The sequence below is a fragment of the Chrysemys picta genome, chromosome 21, assembly GCF_011386835.1.
Source record: "Chrysemys picta bellii isolate R12L10 chromosome 21, ASM1138683v2, whole genome shotgun sequence".
In the NCBI taxonomy this organism is placed as follows: domain Eukaryota; kingdom Metazoa; phylum Chordata; order Testudines; family Emydidae; genus Chrysemys; species Chrysemys picta.
Window position 1 is genome coordinate 22,027,405 of NC_088811.1, and position 13,685 is coordinate 22,041,089.

The following is a 13,685-nucleotide window of genomic DNA, read 5'->3' on the forward strand; positions in this document are numbered from 1 at the left end:
GCAGGGCCCAGGGCTGGGCAGGGCTGCGTGCAGTGGGCAGGGCCCAGGGCCGGGCAGTGCTCCATGAAGTGGGCAGGGCCCAGGGCTGCGTGCAGTGGGCAGGGCCCAGGGCCGGGCAGGGCTGCGTGCAGTGGGCAGGGCCCAGGGCCGGGCAGGGCTGCGTGCAGTGGGCAGGGCCCAGGGCCGGACAGGGCTGCGTGCAGTGGGCAGGGCCCAGGGCCGGGCAGGGCTGCGTGCAGTGGGCAGGGCCCAGGGCCCCGCAGGGCTGCGTGCAGTGGGCAGGGCCCAGGGCCGGGCAGGGCTGCGTGCAGTGGGCAGGGCCCAGGGCTGCGTGCAGTGGGCAGGGCCCAGGGCCGGGCAGGGCTCCGTGCAGTGGGCAGGGCCCAGGGCCGGGCAGGGCTCCGTGCAGTGGGCAGGGCCCAGGGCCGGGCAGGGCTGCGTGCAGTGGGCAAGGCCCACGGCCGGGCAGGACTCCGCGCAGTGGGCAGGGCCCAGGGCTGGGCAGGGCTGCGTGCAGTGGGCAGGGCCCAGGGCCGGGCAGTGCTCCATGAAGTGGGCAGGGCCCAGGGCTGCGTGCAGTGGGCAGGGCCCAGGGCCGGGCAGGGCTGCGTGCAGTGGGCAGGGCCCAGGGCCGGGCAGGGCTGCGTGCAGTGGGCAGGGCCCAGGGCCGGACAGGGCTGCGTGCAGTGGGCAGGGCCCAGGGCCGGGCAGGGCTGCGTGCAGTGGGCAGGGCCCAGGGCCCCGCAGGGCTGCGTGCAGTGGGCAGGGCCCAGGGCAGGGCCCAGGGCTGCGTGCAGTGGGCAGGGCCCAGGGCTGCGTGCAGTGGGCAGGGCCCAGGGCCGGGCAGGGCTCCGTGCAGTGGGCAGGGCCCAGGGCCGGGCAGGGCTGCGTGCAGTGGGCAGGGCCCAGGGCCGGGCAGGGCTCCGTGCAGTGGGCAGGGCCCAGGGCCGGGCAGGGCTCCGTGCAGTGGGCAGGGCCCAGGGCCGGGCAGTGCTCCGTGCAGTGGGCAGGGCCCAGGGCTGCGTGCAGTGGGCAGGGCCCAGGGCCGGGCAGGGCTGCGTGCAGTGGGCAGGGCCCAGGGCCGGGCAGTGCTCCATGCAGTGGGCAGGGCCCAGGGCTGCGTGCAGTGGGCAGGGCCCAGGGCCGGGCAGGGCTGCGTGCAGTGGGCAGGGCCCAGGGCCGGGCAGTGCTCCATGCAGTGGGCAGGGCCCAGGGCTGCGTGCAGTGGGCAGGGCCGGGCAGGGCTGCGTGCAGTGGGCAGGGCCCAGGGCCGGGCAGGGCTGCGTGCAGTGGGCAGGGCCCAGGGCTGCGTGCAGTGGGCAGGGCCCAGGGCCGGGCAGGGCTCCGTGCAGTGGGCAGGGCCCAGGGCCGGGCAGGGCTCCGTGCAGTGGGCAGGGCCCAGGGCTGGGCAGGGCTCCGTGCAGTGGGCAGGGCCCAGGGCCGGGCAGTGCTCCATGCAGTGGGCAGGGCCCAGGGCTGCGTGCAGTGGGCAGGGCCCAGGGCCGGGCAGGGCTGCGTGCAGTGGGCAGGGCCCAGGGCTGCGTGCAGTGGGCAGGGCCCAGGGCCGGGCAGGGCTCCGTGCAGTGGGCAGGGCCCAGGGCCCCGCAGGGCTGCGTGCAGTGGGCAGGGCCCAGGGCCGGGCAGGGCTGCGTGCAGTGGGCAGGGCCCAGGGCCGGGCAGTGCTCCGTGCAGGGCTCCATGCTGTTGCTGCACTGAGCTATATGGGATGTTCATACACCCTGACGCTGGTGAGCGTTCTAGGTAGTAACTGCAGTCAGCTTCCATCCCCAGTGGGATTTGATGGTTCTAGGGTCAGCTCCTCCCCGTTCCTTGGCCCCTGCATGGGGCTGAGATATGTCAGTCATTTGCTTTGGTGCTCCCTGGACGAACAGACCCCATCTAGTTGAGCCCCAAAGTCCGGTGCTGGGAGAGGAGGTGCCAGGAGCTTAGCATCAAGGGGTGATGCCCCAATCTCTGCGGAGCTGTGGGATCTCGCTGCCCCCCAAGGCATTCAGCCTGACGTGGCATCTGCAGCAAGAAGGCTGCAGCTCAGCTGGCCCTTTCTCCCGAGGGCCGTGGCTCATCACCTCTGGCCACCTCAGAACCTAGCTGCTCCCTTGAGGCCACGCAGCCCCAGCTGTGTGTGGGATGCAGGCTCCCTAAGGATGGTTCTGAAAGCCTGTTTGGAGATGCTGGCTTGTCAGCTCCGTCTCCTGGGGCTCATACAGCGAGCACCCTGCAGACACTGCCACTTGGGGCCAGTGTGACCCTGGTTCCGGGAGCCCCAAGACAACAATCGCTCTAGGAAACCTGGCTGCACCAAGCCCCCGCCATCAACTGTCCTTCCTGCTCTGCGCGTCCCTTCCATTGTGCTGACACAGCCTCTGCCTGAATGTCGACAGAAGGGCATTGCTGCTGCTGCCAGTGCAGACTTCTCTGTTCCTGGCCCCACCTTCTCCCGAGGGGCTGCCCTGCCCACAGCGCAGTCTTTGCTTAGCTCCTCCTCCTGCCCCATGGCGGGCACTAGGATAGTATGAGCCCTGGGGCCCTAGGGGGGAGTTCCAGGAGCACCCAATGGCCCACTGGAGGTCAAGGCCCCATTGTGCCAGATGCTGAACAGACCCAGGGAGACCTCCGACGAGATCGCAATCCAAAGAGTGGGGGAGTGGGGGGGACAGGGACACAGGAAGGCGAAGAGACTCGCCCAAATTCGCACAGTAGCTCATCTGCAGAGAACACAGGAGTCCAACCTGATGTCGTCTGTGCTAGCCACTAGACAACACTCCCTTCCTGGAGCGTGTGGACCGTGCTGTGACGCCCTCCGCAGACAGCCAAAGAACAACTAGGTTGGGAACCAGAAGATCAGGGCTCTGTTCCCACTCAGCTGCTGACCAGCTGTGTGGGCACTTTGTGCCTCGGTTTCCCTCTTTGCACAATGGCAATAAAACAAGTGACCTACCATTCCTGCGATCCAGTAACATTTGGCGGGAGGTTTGGCTTGAAGGTGCCAGCAGCTGGGGGCTCGGATTCTGTGTCTGAGAGGAGGCTGCTGAGTGTGGATTGCTCCTGTGCTCCCATTCCATTCCCAGGAGGTGGGTTCATGGGGCGTGTGCTGTGAACACTGAGTTTCTAGGGTTTGGTCTATAGGGGTAACTGGAGCAATGGCAGGGTGAGTCTGCCCCAGTGAAGTGCTTTGATCATTTTGTGGGGCTCCTTGCTAGTATCCCTCTTAGCCCATGACCCAATCTGGCCCCCCGCTCTTTCTGATCCTGCCCCTCATCCCAGTGCCATGGGACTTCATCACCAGTGACCCCTTACCAGCCCCCTTCTCATTTTGCAAGGCTGCCCATGCCTAGCCAGATCCAAGCCCAGCCTCTGGAGCAGAGCCTCCCACGGACCCCCCCGGCACTGAACTCCAGCACAGCCGGAAGCTCAGCTCAGCATCCGCTCCCAGCCAGCGCTAGCTGCTCAGTCCCGGAGACTGTTTAACCTTCTCCAGCAGAACGAGCTTCCAGCTGGGCTCAGGATGGCATGAGGCGGGGCGGGGTGGGGGTGGTGGGGCCTGGTGTGTGGTGCAGTGAACCTGGAGTGGGCTTTCTCCGGCACAGCGCAGCCTGACTGCATGTGGCGAGCAGATGACGGCGAGGGGGTGGTTTCCATGCACTTTCTTCTTTGGCGATCCAGCTTCAGGGTCATCAAGCCCCAGAGAGACAGCTGGGGAGTGTTAATGGAGACTCGCTAACCTCCCACACCCCACAGCCCAGGCAGGGGGCTGGGGTCTCCTGGCGGCTTGCAGTTTGCAGAGCAGGAGCTCTCCAGAGGAGCAGGTGGGCTCACCTAGCAGATGCTAAAGCAGAAGAGGAAGACCTTCCCCTTGTGTCTCTGCTGCTCACGTGGATCTCTGCAGCAGCCATGCAGGCTGGGGAAGCAAAGGGGAAGTTCACCAACCTGCATGGAGAGGAAATTTGCCAGAATTTCAGAACAGGCACATCTAAGCAACGAGTCAGTTGGTGGGTCACTGCACAGGGAGATCTGCTTCTGCCCACGGTTCCTGCTTGGGCAGTCTCTCCTGAGGTGGGAGAGAAGGGAAGGATCTGAGGATGGTCCTACGCCTGGCCAGCTGGCTTGCAGGAGTGACTCCAGAGTGCTAGTCTCATGCTGTGTCCCTAAGGCGAGAGGCCAGTATGCCTTCCAAGAGAGTGAAGCTGCGTGCTTTGGCTATGCTCATCGGCCTGCTGTACCGAGCCAGAAAGAGGAGGAAGCATGAAAGGTAGAGCCCTTTGCTGTGTCCTTCATTGTCCTCAGTGGGGAGGGCTGGGCTGGGTTCTCACACTCCCGTATTTCATTGCTTGCATAGCCATCCTCCGAGCTGAGGAATTCCAAAGCTTAAAAACAGAAGTTTAAAATATTACATCAAAGATGGTGACCTGGAGGGGTGGTGGAGTGGCCGTGAGGTTGGGGATGGGCTATCATTGTGATTTATTTGTGTTGTAGTAACACACAGGAGCCCCAGTCAGGAACCAGGACTCTATGTGCCAGGGGCTGTACAAACAGAACAAAAGCTCTCTGGAGGACAGGGTTAGAATTCGAAACAACCTTGACAAATTTGCAAATTGGTCTGAAATCAACAAGGTGAAATTCAATCAAGACTAGTGCAAATACTGCACAGCTACAAAATGGGGTATAACAAGGCTAGGCGGTGGACTGCTGAAATGGATCTGGGGGTTGGTGGATCACAAGCTGAATTTGAGTCAACAATGTGCTATGGTTGTGGAAAAGACTAATATCATTGTGGGGTGTTTTAATAGGACTGTAAGACACGAGAGGTAATTGTCCCGCTCTATTTGACACTAGTGGGAGGGAGTCCAGAGGAGAGCATCAGAAATGAGAAAAGGATTAGAAAACCTGACCTAAGAGGAAAGGTTAAAAAAAACCCTGAGTATGTTTAGTCTTGAGAAAAGAAGACTAAGGGGGGAACTTGGTGCAGGGGCTGTCACTTACCCTTTGTGCAGTGCCTGGCACACTGGGACCTGAGCTTGGTTGATGCCTGTGGGTGCTAATGTCGTACAAATGTATTATTACTATCGGCTGGAAGCTCTTTAGTGGCTGATGTGAAATGAGTTGCTGGCTCTCAGTTTGGTTCCTAGTGGGCAGGACACCAAAGTACAGGCAGTCTCCACAGGGCCCAGAGAGGTCAAGGTCTGAGTGCTGAATGGATTGACTGCCCGTCACGCTGGGCTTGGACCCGCAGTGGTGGGCAGGATAGGGGGCGCTTGCACTGTTGCTAAATGAGCAGTGTCCGTTCTGTATGTCCGTCCCCAGGTATTTCAATGTGCCTCTTTTCCCAAGCCCTGAGTTCAACCCAACCCAGTGACAGGAGATGGGCAATAAATCAGGGATAAATGGGCTTTGGACCCTCTTTTCCTTCTTTAGGCGTGCAAAGAAGCCTGGAAAAGAGATGTTTATACTGTGGGGTTTTACCTTCCAAAGGTCAGGACTGGCAAGTCAGGCTTTGCTGGGGGACATGCAGGTGGCTGAGGAGTTGTTTATTGTGTAAAAAGAAGAACAGGAGGACTTGTGGCACCTTAGAAACTAACAAATTTATTAGAGCATAAGCTTTCGTGGACTACAGCCCACTTCTTCGGATGCATATGCATCCGAAGAAGTGGGCTGTAGTCCACGAAAGCTTATGCTCTAATAAATTTGTTAGTCTCTAAGGTGCCACAAGTCCTCCTGTTCTTCTTTTTGCGGATACAGACTAACACGGCTGCTACTCTGAAACCTGTTTATTGTGTGTTGCTCCTACCTTATGTGAAAGGGGGAAAACATGGGGGACTGGCTGATATCTGACAACTCCTTTCTCCACCATTTTCATTAGGCATTGGAGTTAAATCTGTTTTGACCAAAAGCAAAGCAGGTTTCTCAGTCTCTCACCCCTGGCTGAGTCGCTGGCAGCGGGGATCAAACATGGGGACCTAGGGTCGGAAAGCATGAGCCTCTGTGGCCAGAGCTTAATGACAGCCCTGCTAGGCAGGGCTGGAGCAGGCTCAGCCAGGTCTCTGTGTGGCCCAGTGCCAGCCCTAGATGGGCACTGAGTACTGCACGGATTGGGGCGGGGATAGATTATTTCACTAGATCCCCAGCTGTCCAAAGCTTTTGTTAACTACATTTGTAAAAAGCCCTTCCCAGCCCTGTGTACAGGGAATACAGACGCAAGGGGGCAGCATGCACCACCTGTCTTTTTGGAGACATAACACTCCCCAGTGCTCTGTCCAGTCCCAGCTGCAGTCCGGCTGCAGGGTAACAGGTAACCCCTCTCTGTGCACTCACACTGGGGGATGGGCTGCTCTTAGCAATTAGCAGAGGAATGGGGTGGGAAGTTTGGACTGTGATGGGCAAATGCTGTACCTCCCTGCTGCAGCCTGGAGAGAACCCCCTCCCCTCGCATGGACATTTCACCCAGAGGGTTGTTCTTCCTTGTGTTGGAAAGGGGCTGCCAAGAGTAACTTGCACCCTGATCGAGGACCTTGTCCCTGAAGGACTGGGCAGCAGAGGCTGAAATCCCACAAGGAATGGAGAAGTGCCCAGGAATAGATCAGAGAGGAGGGAAAATAGGAAAGCCAGAGAAAGTGAGAGAGAAAACAGTAAGGAAAGAGCAACAGAGAGCCCTGTTTGCATTTGGAAAGGAAGATGATATCTGTCTGTACTTGTGCAAGTTTCTTCATGAGGTTGATAGATTTCCATTCCATACGGCTAAATGCAGTGCCTTGCATGGTGTCAAGTATCAGAGGGGTAAAGATCCAGACTAACACGGCTACCCCTCTGAGTAAGGAAAGAGCGCGAGAGAAGGAAAGAGAGCTGAACCTGGGCATTAACTGGCTGCTGGAGCTGTGACAGCCCAGGTGCCCGCACTCAGCAGACAGGCTGGGGAGCACACGCAGGAGCTGGATTCTGGCTGTGCTTCCAGGGAGCTGCAGCCCCGGAGGAGGCAGGACAGATTTGGCTCCCAGTGCACATTCTGGGTGTGTTACCATGCAGATTGTCACGCTGAGCCCCTCTCCTCCCCACGCCCCTGCCCAGGACACACAACAGGGACTGTTTTCACACTGGGGCCAAGCTGCCCACGCAGGAATGTGTGTCGCATTGTACTGGCCCTACAGCCCACCAGTAAGAGTCATAAGTAGCTTTCCCTGCAAGCAGCCTTTGCACCCCCCTCCCTGTTCCTCTGGGCACTGGCAGATCTCATCAGGTTCACGCGCAATCATCTCAGAGCCAGGATTGTTTTGCCAGCTAATCAGCTGTTGATTGCACTGGTCCTTGCTAGTTGATTTGATGGCTGCTCCAGTATGTTCTAAAGAGCTGGGGAGCAAGGCCCTGGCTTTAGCAAATGGGGCATTGGGGTTAACCGAGTTTCTTGCTCTCCCACCTGCACTCACTGGGATGGGATCCTAGCACAGAAGGCAGCAGACAGGAGCAGCACTGGTAGCAGGAGTGATTAATTGGGGCGGCACTGGACAGGACAGGACCGGGGATGTTCAAACAAAGCAATGGGTAGTAAGGCAGCAGATAAACCTGCTCTGAAGCGACTGGGGCTGCACCAGTGTCAAAGCTTGGCAAGTGTGATCAGATCCAGTGGGTCACAGCTAAGAAAACCAGATTCAGGACAAACTGCTGAGAAATGGGGCAGACCACCCCAAACGGTTGGTTATTCTTCCATTAGTAACAAAAGTAAATGTCTGTCTCACCACACTGGGTCACAAGAAGTCAGAAATGCAGTCTCCTTAGGTATCCCAGCATTTATTTCATCACCCAGACACTAGACTATATGATGTGTGATCATTTCAAACCATTTTCATCAAACAAAGATTTCTTCTAATCCCAAGAGATCAGTCACATGGCCAGCTCAATATACAACTCAGATCTTACCCAATAATCACACTGTTGCCAATCCTTTAGAAGCTAATATCTAAAGGTTTATGTAGAAGAGAAAAGAAAGAGGAGAGAGTTAAAATGGTTAAAGGAATCAAATACACACACTCACTGCAAAGTTGCTGGATCAGGTTTGTAGCAGTGATTGAATAAACTGCTGGCTTGTACAGTCTCTGGTAACTTCCGAAAGATTGGAAGGTCCTCAGTCCCTTGGTTGTAATGCTCCTGTTAGGGTAAGTCCGTAGTCCAGAGATCAGAGCAGAGAAGAGGCAAAATGGAGATGCTTCTAGGGTCGTTTATACCTTCTCCTACGTGGAGGTGTAACGCCGACAGACCCTGGTCATCAGAAGAGGGGATTGAACCTGGGACCTCTGGAGCTTAGTGCACGAGCCAAAAGCCAATTGGCTCTTAGCTAAGGCTGGAGCAGACTCATGAATCTTTAAGTGGGCTTGGTGCCACTAGATGGGACAGACACCACACCCAGAAGGTGTGTGGGCTGCAGAGGGACAGCTCTCACTCTTAGTTTGTGGAAAAGTACAGGCACAAGATGGAGTCCAGGGTCACATGAGCCAGTCACATGCCCTTGAATGCTTTGATGAGTCATAACAGGAGCCATTACCTGTATTCTGGCTAAGGTGTCCACAGGATGGCCACCGGGCAGGGATAAGCTTCTTCAATGGTCCATTGTGTTTGTTAATGGGCCATCAGCTTGAATGGTCCATTCACAATGTGCTGGCTAGACTAGATGCAAACTACTGTGTGGTGTTACCCCAGTAACAAACACATTTGGAATACAGGTATATAGTCAATATTCATACTTCAGATACAAAAATGATATGCACATACAAACAGGATAATCATAGCCAGCCAATCATAACTTTTCCCTTGACACCTTACATGACATACTTTGTGTAAGATTTGTTGCAATTGTCCAACGGTGGTAACAACAGTGATCTACGTGGTCATGTCAGCCCAGGTCATGTCTCGCCTGCTGGATGTCAGAGCCCTGCATAAAGCTGCTGCAGTTGTGCTGACTTGGTGGCAGGTCTGTTTGTTTACTCCCCGAGGCCATGGGAGCTGGAGGAGAGGAGGTAGCACAGGGAAATGGCCTCTGAGGGTTACGCTGTATTATTGTGCCTGAGTTATCCATAAAGCCAGCCCGCAGGGAGGAGCAAGTGGAGTCTGGGTGATAACTCAGTGTCCAGGTGCTGTGGGAGGGAATCAGCCTGCCCATGGCGATGCTGCCCCTGTATCATGACTTCAGTTCCCCTTCCCCAGGTTAAAAAGAAACGGTCTGTCTGATCCCGTCTAGCGAGGTATTTCTCCCAAGCCCATTATGGGTCTCTAAGCAGCTGGGCTGGGATTTTTGAAAGGGGTCAGCATTGGCATTGCTCTGCTTAGCACTTTGGAAAACCCCTCCCCTAATGCCTACAATGACATGAAGCTAATCTGCTAGCAGCAAATATCTCCAGCGGCCAGTGATGGGATACTAGGTGGGGAGGACTCTAAGGGCTTGTCTACACTTATATTATATAGCGCTTTAACTTGCTGGCTCAGGGGTGTTAAAAAATCACCCCCCGAGCACAGCAAGTCTGAGCGCTTTAAAGCGCTGGTGTAGACAGGCTCCGAGTGCTGGGACCAATCCCCTCGCGGAGGTGGATTACCAGGAGCCCTGGGAGAGCTCTCTCCCAGCACTTGCGCGCAACCACACTAACACTTCAAGGCGCTGCCGCGGGAGCGTTCCCACGACAGCACTTTGAAGTTTCCAGTGTAGACATACCCTTAGTTACTACAGAGATTTCTCTCCCAGGTGTTTGGCTGATGGGCCCTGCCCACATGTTCAGGGTCTAACTGATTGACATATGTGGGGTTGGGAAGGGATTTCCCCTGGGTCAGATCGGCAGACACCTAGCAGGGGTTTGGCCTTCCTCTGCAGCATGGGGCACAGGTTATTTGCTGGTTTGAACTAGAATAAATGGTGGATTCCCTGTAACTTGAAGTCTTTAAATCATGGTTTGAGGATGTCAGTAACTCAGCCAGAGGTTAGGGGTCTGTTACAGGAGTGGGGGGGGGAGGTTCTGTGGCCTGCAATGTGCAGGAGGTCAGACTAGATGATCACGATGGTCCCTTCTGACCTTAAACTGTGAGTCTATTAACTTATGTCATTAACCATGTCAGGGTTCCCTCCCCACTCTGAACTCTGTGGTACAGATGTGGGGACCTGCATGAAAGACCCCCTAAGCTTATTTCTACCAGCTTAGGTTAATAACTTCCCCAAGGCCCAAATCCTTCCTTGTCCTTGGATGAGTACTGCTGCCAACACCAAGTGAGTTAGATAAAGATTCCAGGAAAAGAACTACTTGGAGTTCCTGTTCCCCCAAGCCCCTTCACCCTCTTTCCTGAGGAAGCTTGAGAATAATATACCAACCAAATAGGTTAACAAAATGGGCACATACCAGCCCTTGGGTTTTTAGGACACTAAAAGCCAGTCGGGTTCTTAAAAGCAGAACTTTATTATAAAGAAAAAGTAAAAGAAGCACCTCCGTAAAATCAGGATGGACGGTAATTTTACAAGGTAATCAGATTCAAAACACAGAGGCTTCCCCTCTAGCAAAACTTTAAAGTTACAAAAAAACACACCAGGAATAAATCTCCCTCATAGCATAGGGACAATTTACAAACTAAAACAAAAGATAACCTAACGCATTTCCTTCCTATTACAGTACTTACAATTTGTAATCTTAGATGCCTAGTTCAGGTCTGGCTTTGGGAGATGTATTTTCCCTGCCCTGACTCCTCGCTGACCTGAAGAGAACAACAGAGAGATAGAAAACAAAAACCTTCCCCCCTCAGATTTGAAAGTATCTTCTCCCCTCATTGGTCCTTTTGGGCAGGTACCAACCAGGTTATTTGAAAAGCAACAGAGGGTCCTGTGGCACCTTTAAGACTAACAGAAGTATTGGGTGCATAAGCTTTCGTGGGTAAGAACCTCACTTCTTCAGATGCAAGTAATGGAAATCTCCAGAGGCAGGTCTAAATCAGTATGGAGATAACGAGGTTAGTTCAATCAGGGAGGGTGAGGTGCTCTGCTAGCAGTAGAGGTGTGAACACCAAGGGAGGAGAAACTGCTTCTGTAGTTGGATAACCATTCACAGTCTTTGTTTAATCCTGATCTGATGATGTCAAATTTGCAAATGAACTGGAGCTCAGCAGTTTCTCTTTGGAGTCTGGTCCTGAAGTTTTTTTGCTGTAAGATGGCTACCTTTACATCTGCTATTGTGTGGCCAGGGAGGTTGAAGTGTTCTCCTACAGGTTTTTGTATATTGCCATTCCTGATATCTGACTTGTGTCCGTTTATCCTCTTGCGTAGTGACTGTCCAGTTTGGCCAATGTACATAGCAGAGGGGCATTGCTGGCATATGATGGCATATATAACATTGGTGGACGTGCAGGTGAATGAGCCGGTGATGTTGTAGCTGATCTGGTTAGGTCCTGTGATGGTGTTGCTGGTGTAGATATGTGGGCTGAGTTGGCATCGAGGTTTGTTGCATGGGTTGGTTCCTGAGTTAGAGTTGTTATGGTGCGGTGCGTGGTTGCTGGTGAGAATATGCTTAAGGTTGGCAGGTTATCTGTGGGTGAGGACTGGCCTGCCTCCCAAGGTCTGTGAAAGTGAGGGATCATTGTCCAGGATGAGTTGTAGATCACTGATGATGCGTTGGAGAGGTTTAAGCTGAGGACTGTAGGTGATGGAGTTCTGTTGGTTACTTTTTGCAGCCTGTCTTGTAGCAGGAGGCTTCTGGGTATACGTCTGGCTCTGTTGATTTGTTTCTTTATTTCCTTGTGTGGGTATCGTAGTTTTGAGAATGCTTGGTGAAGATCTTGTAGGTGTTGGTCTCTGTCTGAGGGGTTGGAGCAGATGCGATTGTGCCTCAGTGCTTGGCTGTAGACGATGGATCGTGTGGTGTGACCGGGGTGGAAGCTGGAGGCATGAAGGTAGGTGTAGCGGTCGGTGGGTTTTCGGTATAGGGTGGTGTTAATGTGGCCATCGCTTATTTGTACGGTGGTGTCTAAGAAGTGGATCTCCTGTGTAGATTATTTGAGGTTATTTGAGCTTCTTAACCCTTTACAGGGAAAGGAGGGATTTGATGCTACCCTTAGCTGTATGTTTATGACAAACCACCTAGACCAGGGGTCTCAAACTCAATTTACCTTAGGGCCAGCGCCAGTCCTCAAATCCTCCCAGCGGGCCAATAATGTCACTAAAGATGGTGTTCAGAAAAGAAAATGTTTATATTGTATTTTTTATTTCGAATTTCTTAGAAATAATAAAACTGTCATATAACTTTATACAATTCTTCTCCTGCCAGAGAGTTTTTAGTGTTTGCCAGAAACCTGGCAACGCTTCAGTTCTGTCAGTGTGTTGATATTTGGCCTCAGTGACTGAGCAGTTGAAACCTTCAGGATTGCAGCCAGGTGTGCATCAGATAGTTCTGTTCCGTCCACTTCCCCATGCTCTGCTGACAGCAGGACCTGGGCTGGGCCTCCTTGGGCACAAAAGCGGCTGAGGAGGAGGCACAGTCATGGTTTGCCCACTGGTCAGATGCAGGGGGTGAGGAGCATGGCTACTACCCTAAAGAGATGGGGCAGTGGGTGGTTCTAACCCTCCCTGTGTGTCTGGGATTATGCTCCCATCAGGTTCAGTGCCTCCTGGTGCTCCTGCTGAGATGGCCCTGTTCTACACAGCCGACCAACATTACATGGGACAGTGGGTAAAAAAGTAAATAAAGGGCCCCATTTCATTACACAGACCTGCAGTGCCAACAGCTAGGAAGAACCTCTTTCCTTTCTTCTTATCTTCACCTTATCGTATCTGCAGGTACCAGGCACATTGGCTCTGTGCAGGCGCCACCCCCCGGAGCTCCCATTGGCCACGGAGTCAACGCTCGGGGAGGGGGGATGGAGGCTGAGTGCCCCCTCGCGCTGTCATTGGAGCCTCACGAGTCATGCCACCTCCCTTTTCACACCCTTTTCCCTCGCTCCCTAGGCCTCAGGCCACCCCTGCTGACTCTGCCCGGTAACTAGTGACGCTGCCTCCCTGATTGACTCTGCCTGGCAACTAATGATGCTGCTTTCATAGAATCATAGAATATCAGGGTTGGAAGAGACTTCAGGAGGTAATCTAGTCCAATCCCCTGCTCAAAGCAGGACCAACCCCAACTCAATCATCCCAGCCAGGGCTTTGTCAAGCCGGGCCTTAAAAACCTCTAAGGATGCAGATTCCACACCTCCCTAAGGAACCCATTCCAGTGCTTCACCACCCTCCTAGTGAAATAGTTTTTCCTAATATCCAACCTAGACCTCCCCCACTGCAACTTGAGACCATTGCTCCTTGTTCTGTCATCTGCCACCACTGAGAACAGCCTAGTTCCATTCTCTTTGGAACCCCCCTTCAGGTGGTTGACGGCTGTTATCAAATCCCCCCTCACTCTTCTCTTCTGCAGTCTAAATAACCCCAGTTCCCTTCTGTAGTGGGTGGATCAAAACTGGACACAATACTCCAGGTGTGGCCTCACCAGTGTCGAATAGAGGGGAATAATCACTTCCCTCAATCTGCTGGCAATACTCATACTAATACAGCCCAATATGCTGTTGGCTTTCTTACCTTGGGAGGTAGTAGAATCTCCTTCCTTAGAGGTTTTTAAGGTCAGGCTTGACAAAGCCCTGGCTGGGATGATTTAGTTGGGGACTAGATGACC

The 13,685-nt window shown here is 54.3% G+C and overlaps 1 protein-coding gene across 17 annotated transcripts in view; it reads left to right on the forward strand.

Moving 5' to 3' along the window:
• The window catches only part of RAP1GAP (RAP1 GTPase activating protein), a 200,268-nt gene that overhangs the window by 55,493 nt on the left and 131,090 nt on the right, over nucleotides 1–13,685 (forward strand). For 4 of the 17 annotated variants that reach the window (XM_065575352.1, XM_065575354.1, XM_065575348.1 and 1 more), the window contains exon 1: nucleotides 4,117–4,270. The exons of 8 other annotated variants lie outside the window; for them this stretch is intronic. In XM_065575352.1, the coding sequence (XP_065431424.1) occupies nucleotides 4,185–4,270 (86 nt within the window). In that variant the 5' untranslated portion in view covers nucleotides 4,117–4,184. Of the gene's footprint in view, nucleotides 1–4,114; nucleotides 4,271–13,685 lie in introns of those variants that run through there. 5 more of the 17 variants (XM_042856253.2, XM_065575349.1, XM_065575353.1 and 2 more) reach the window with 3 other exon arrangements.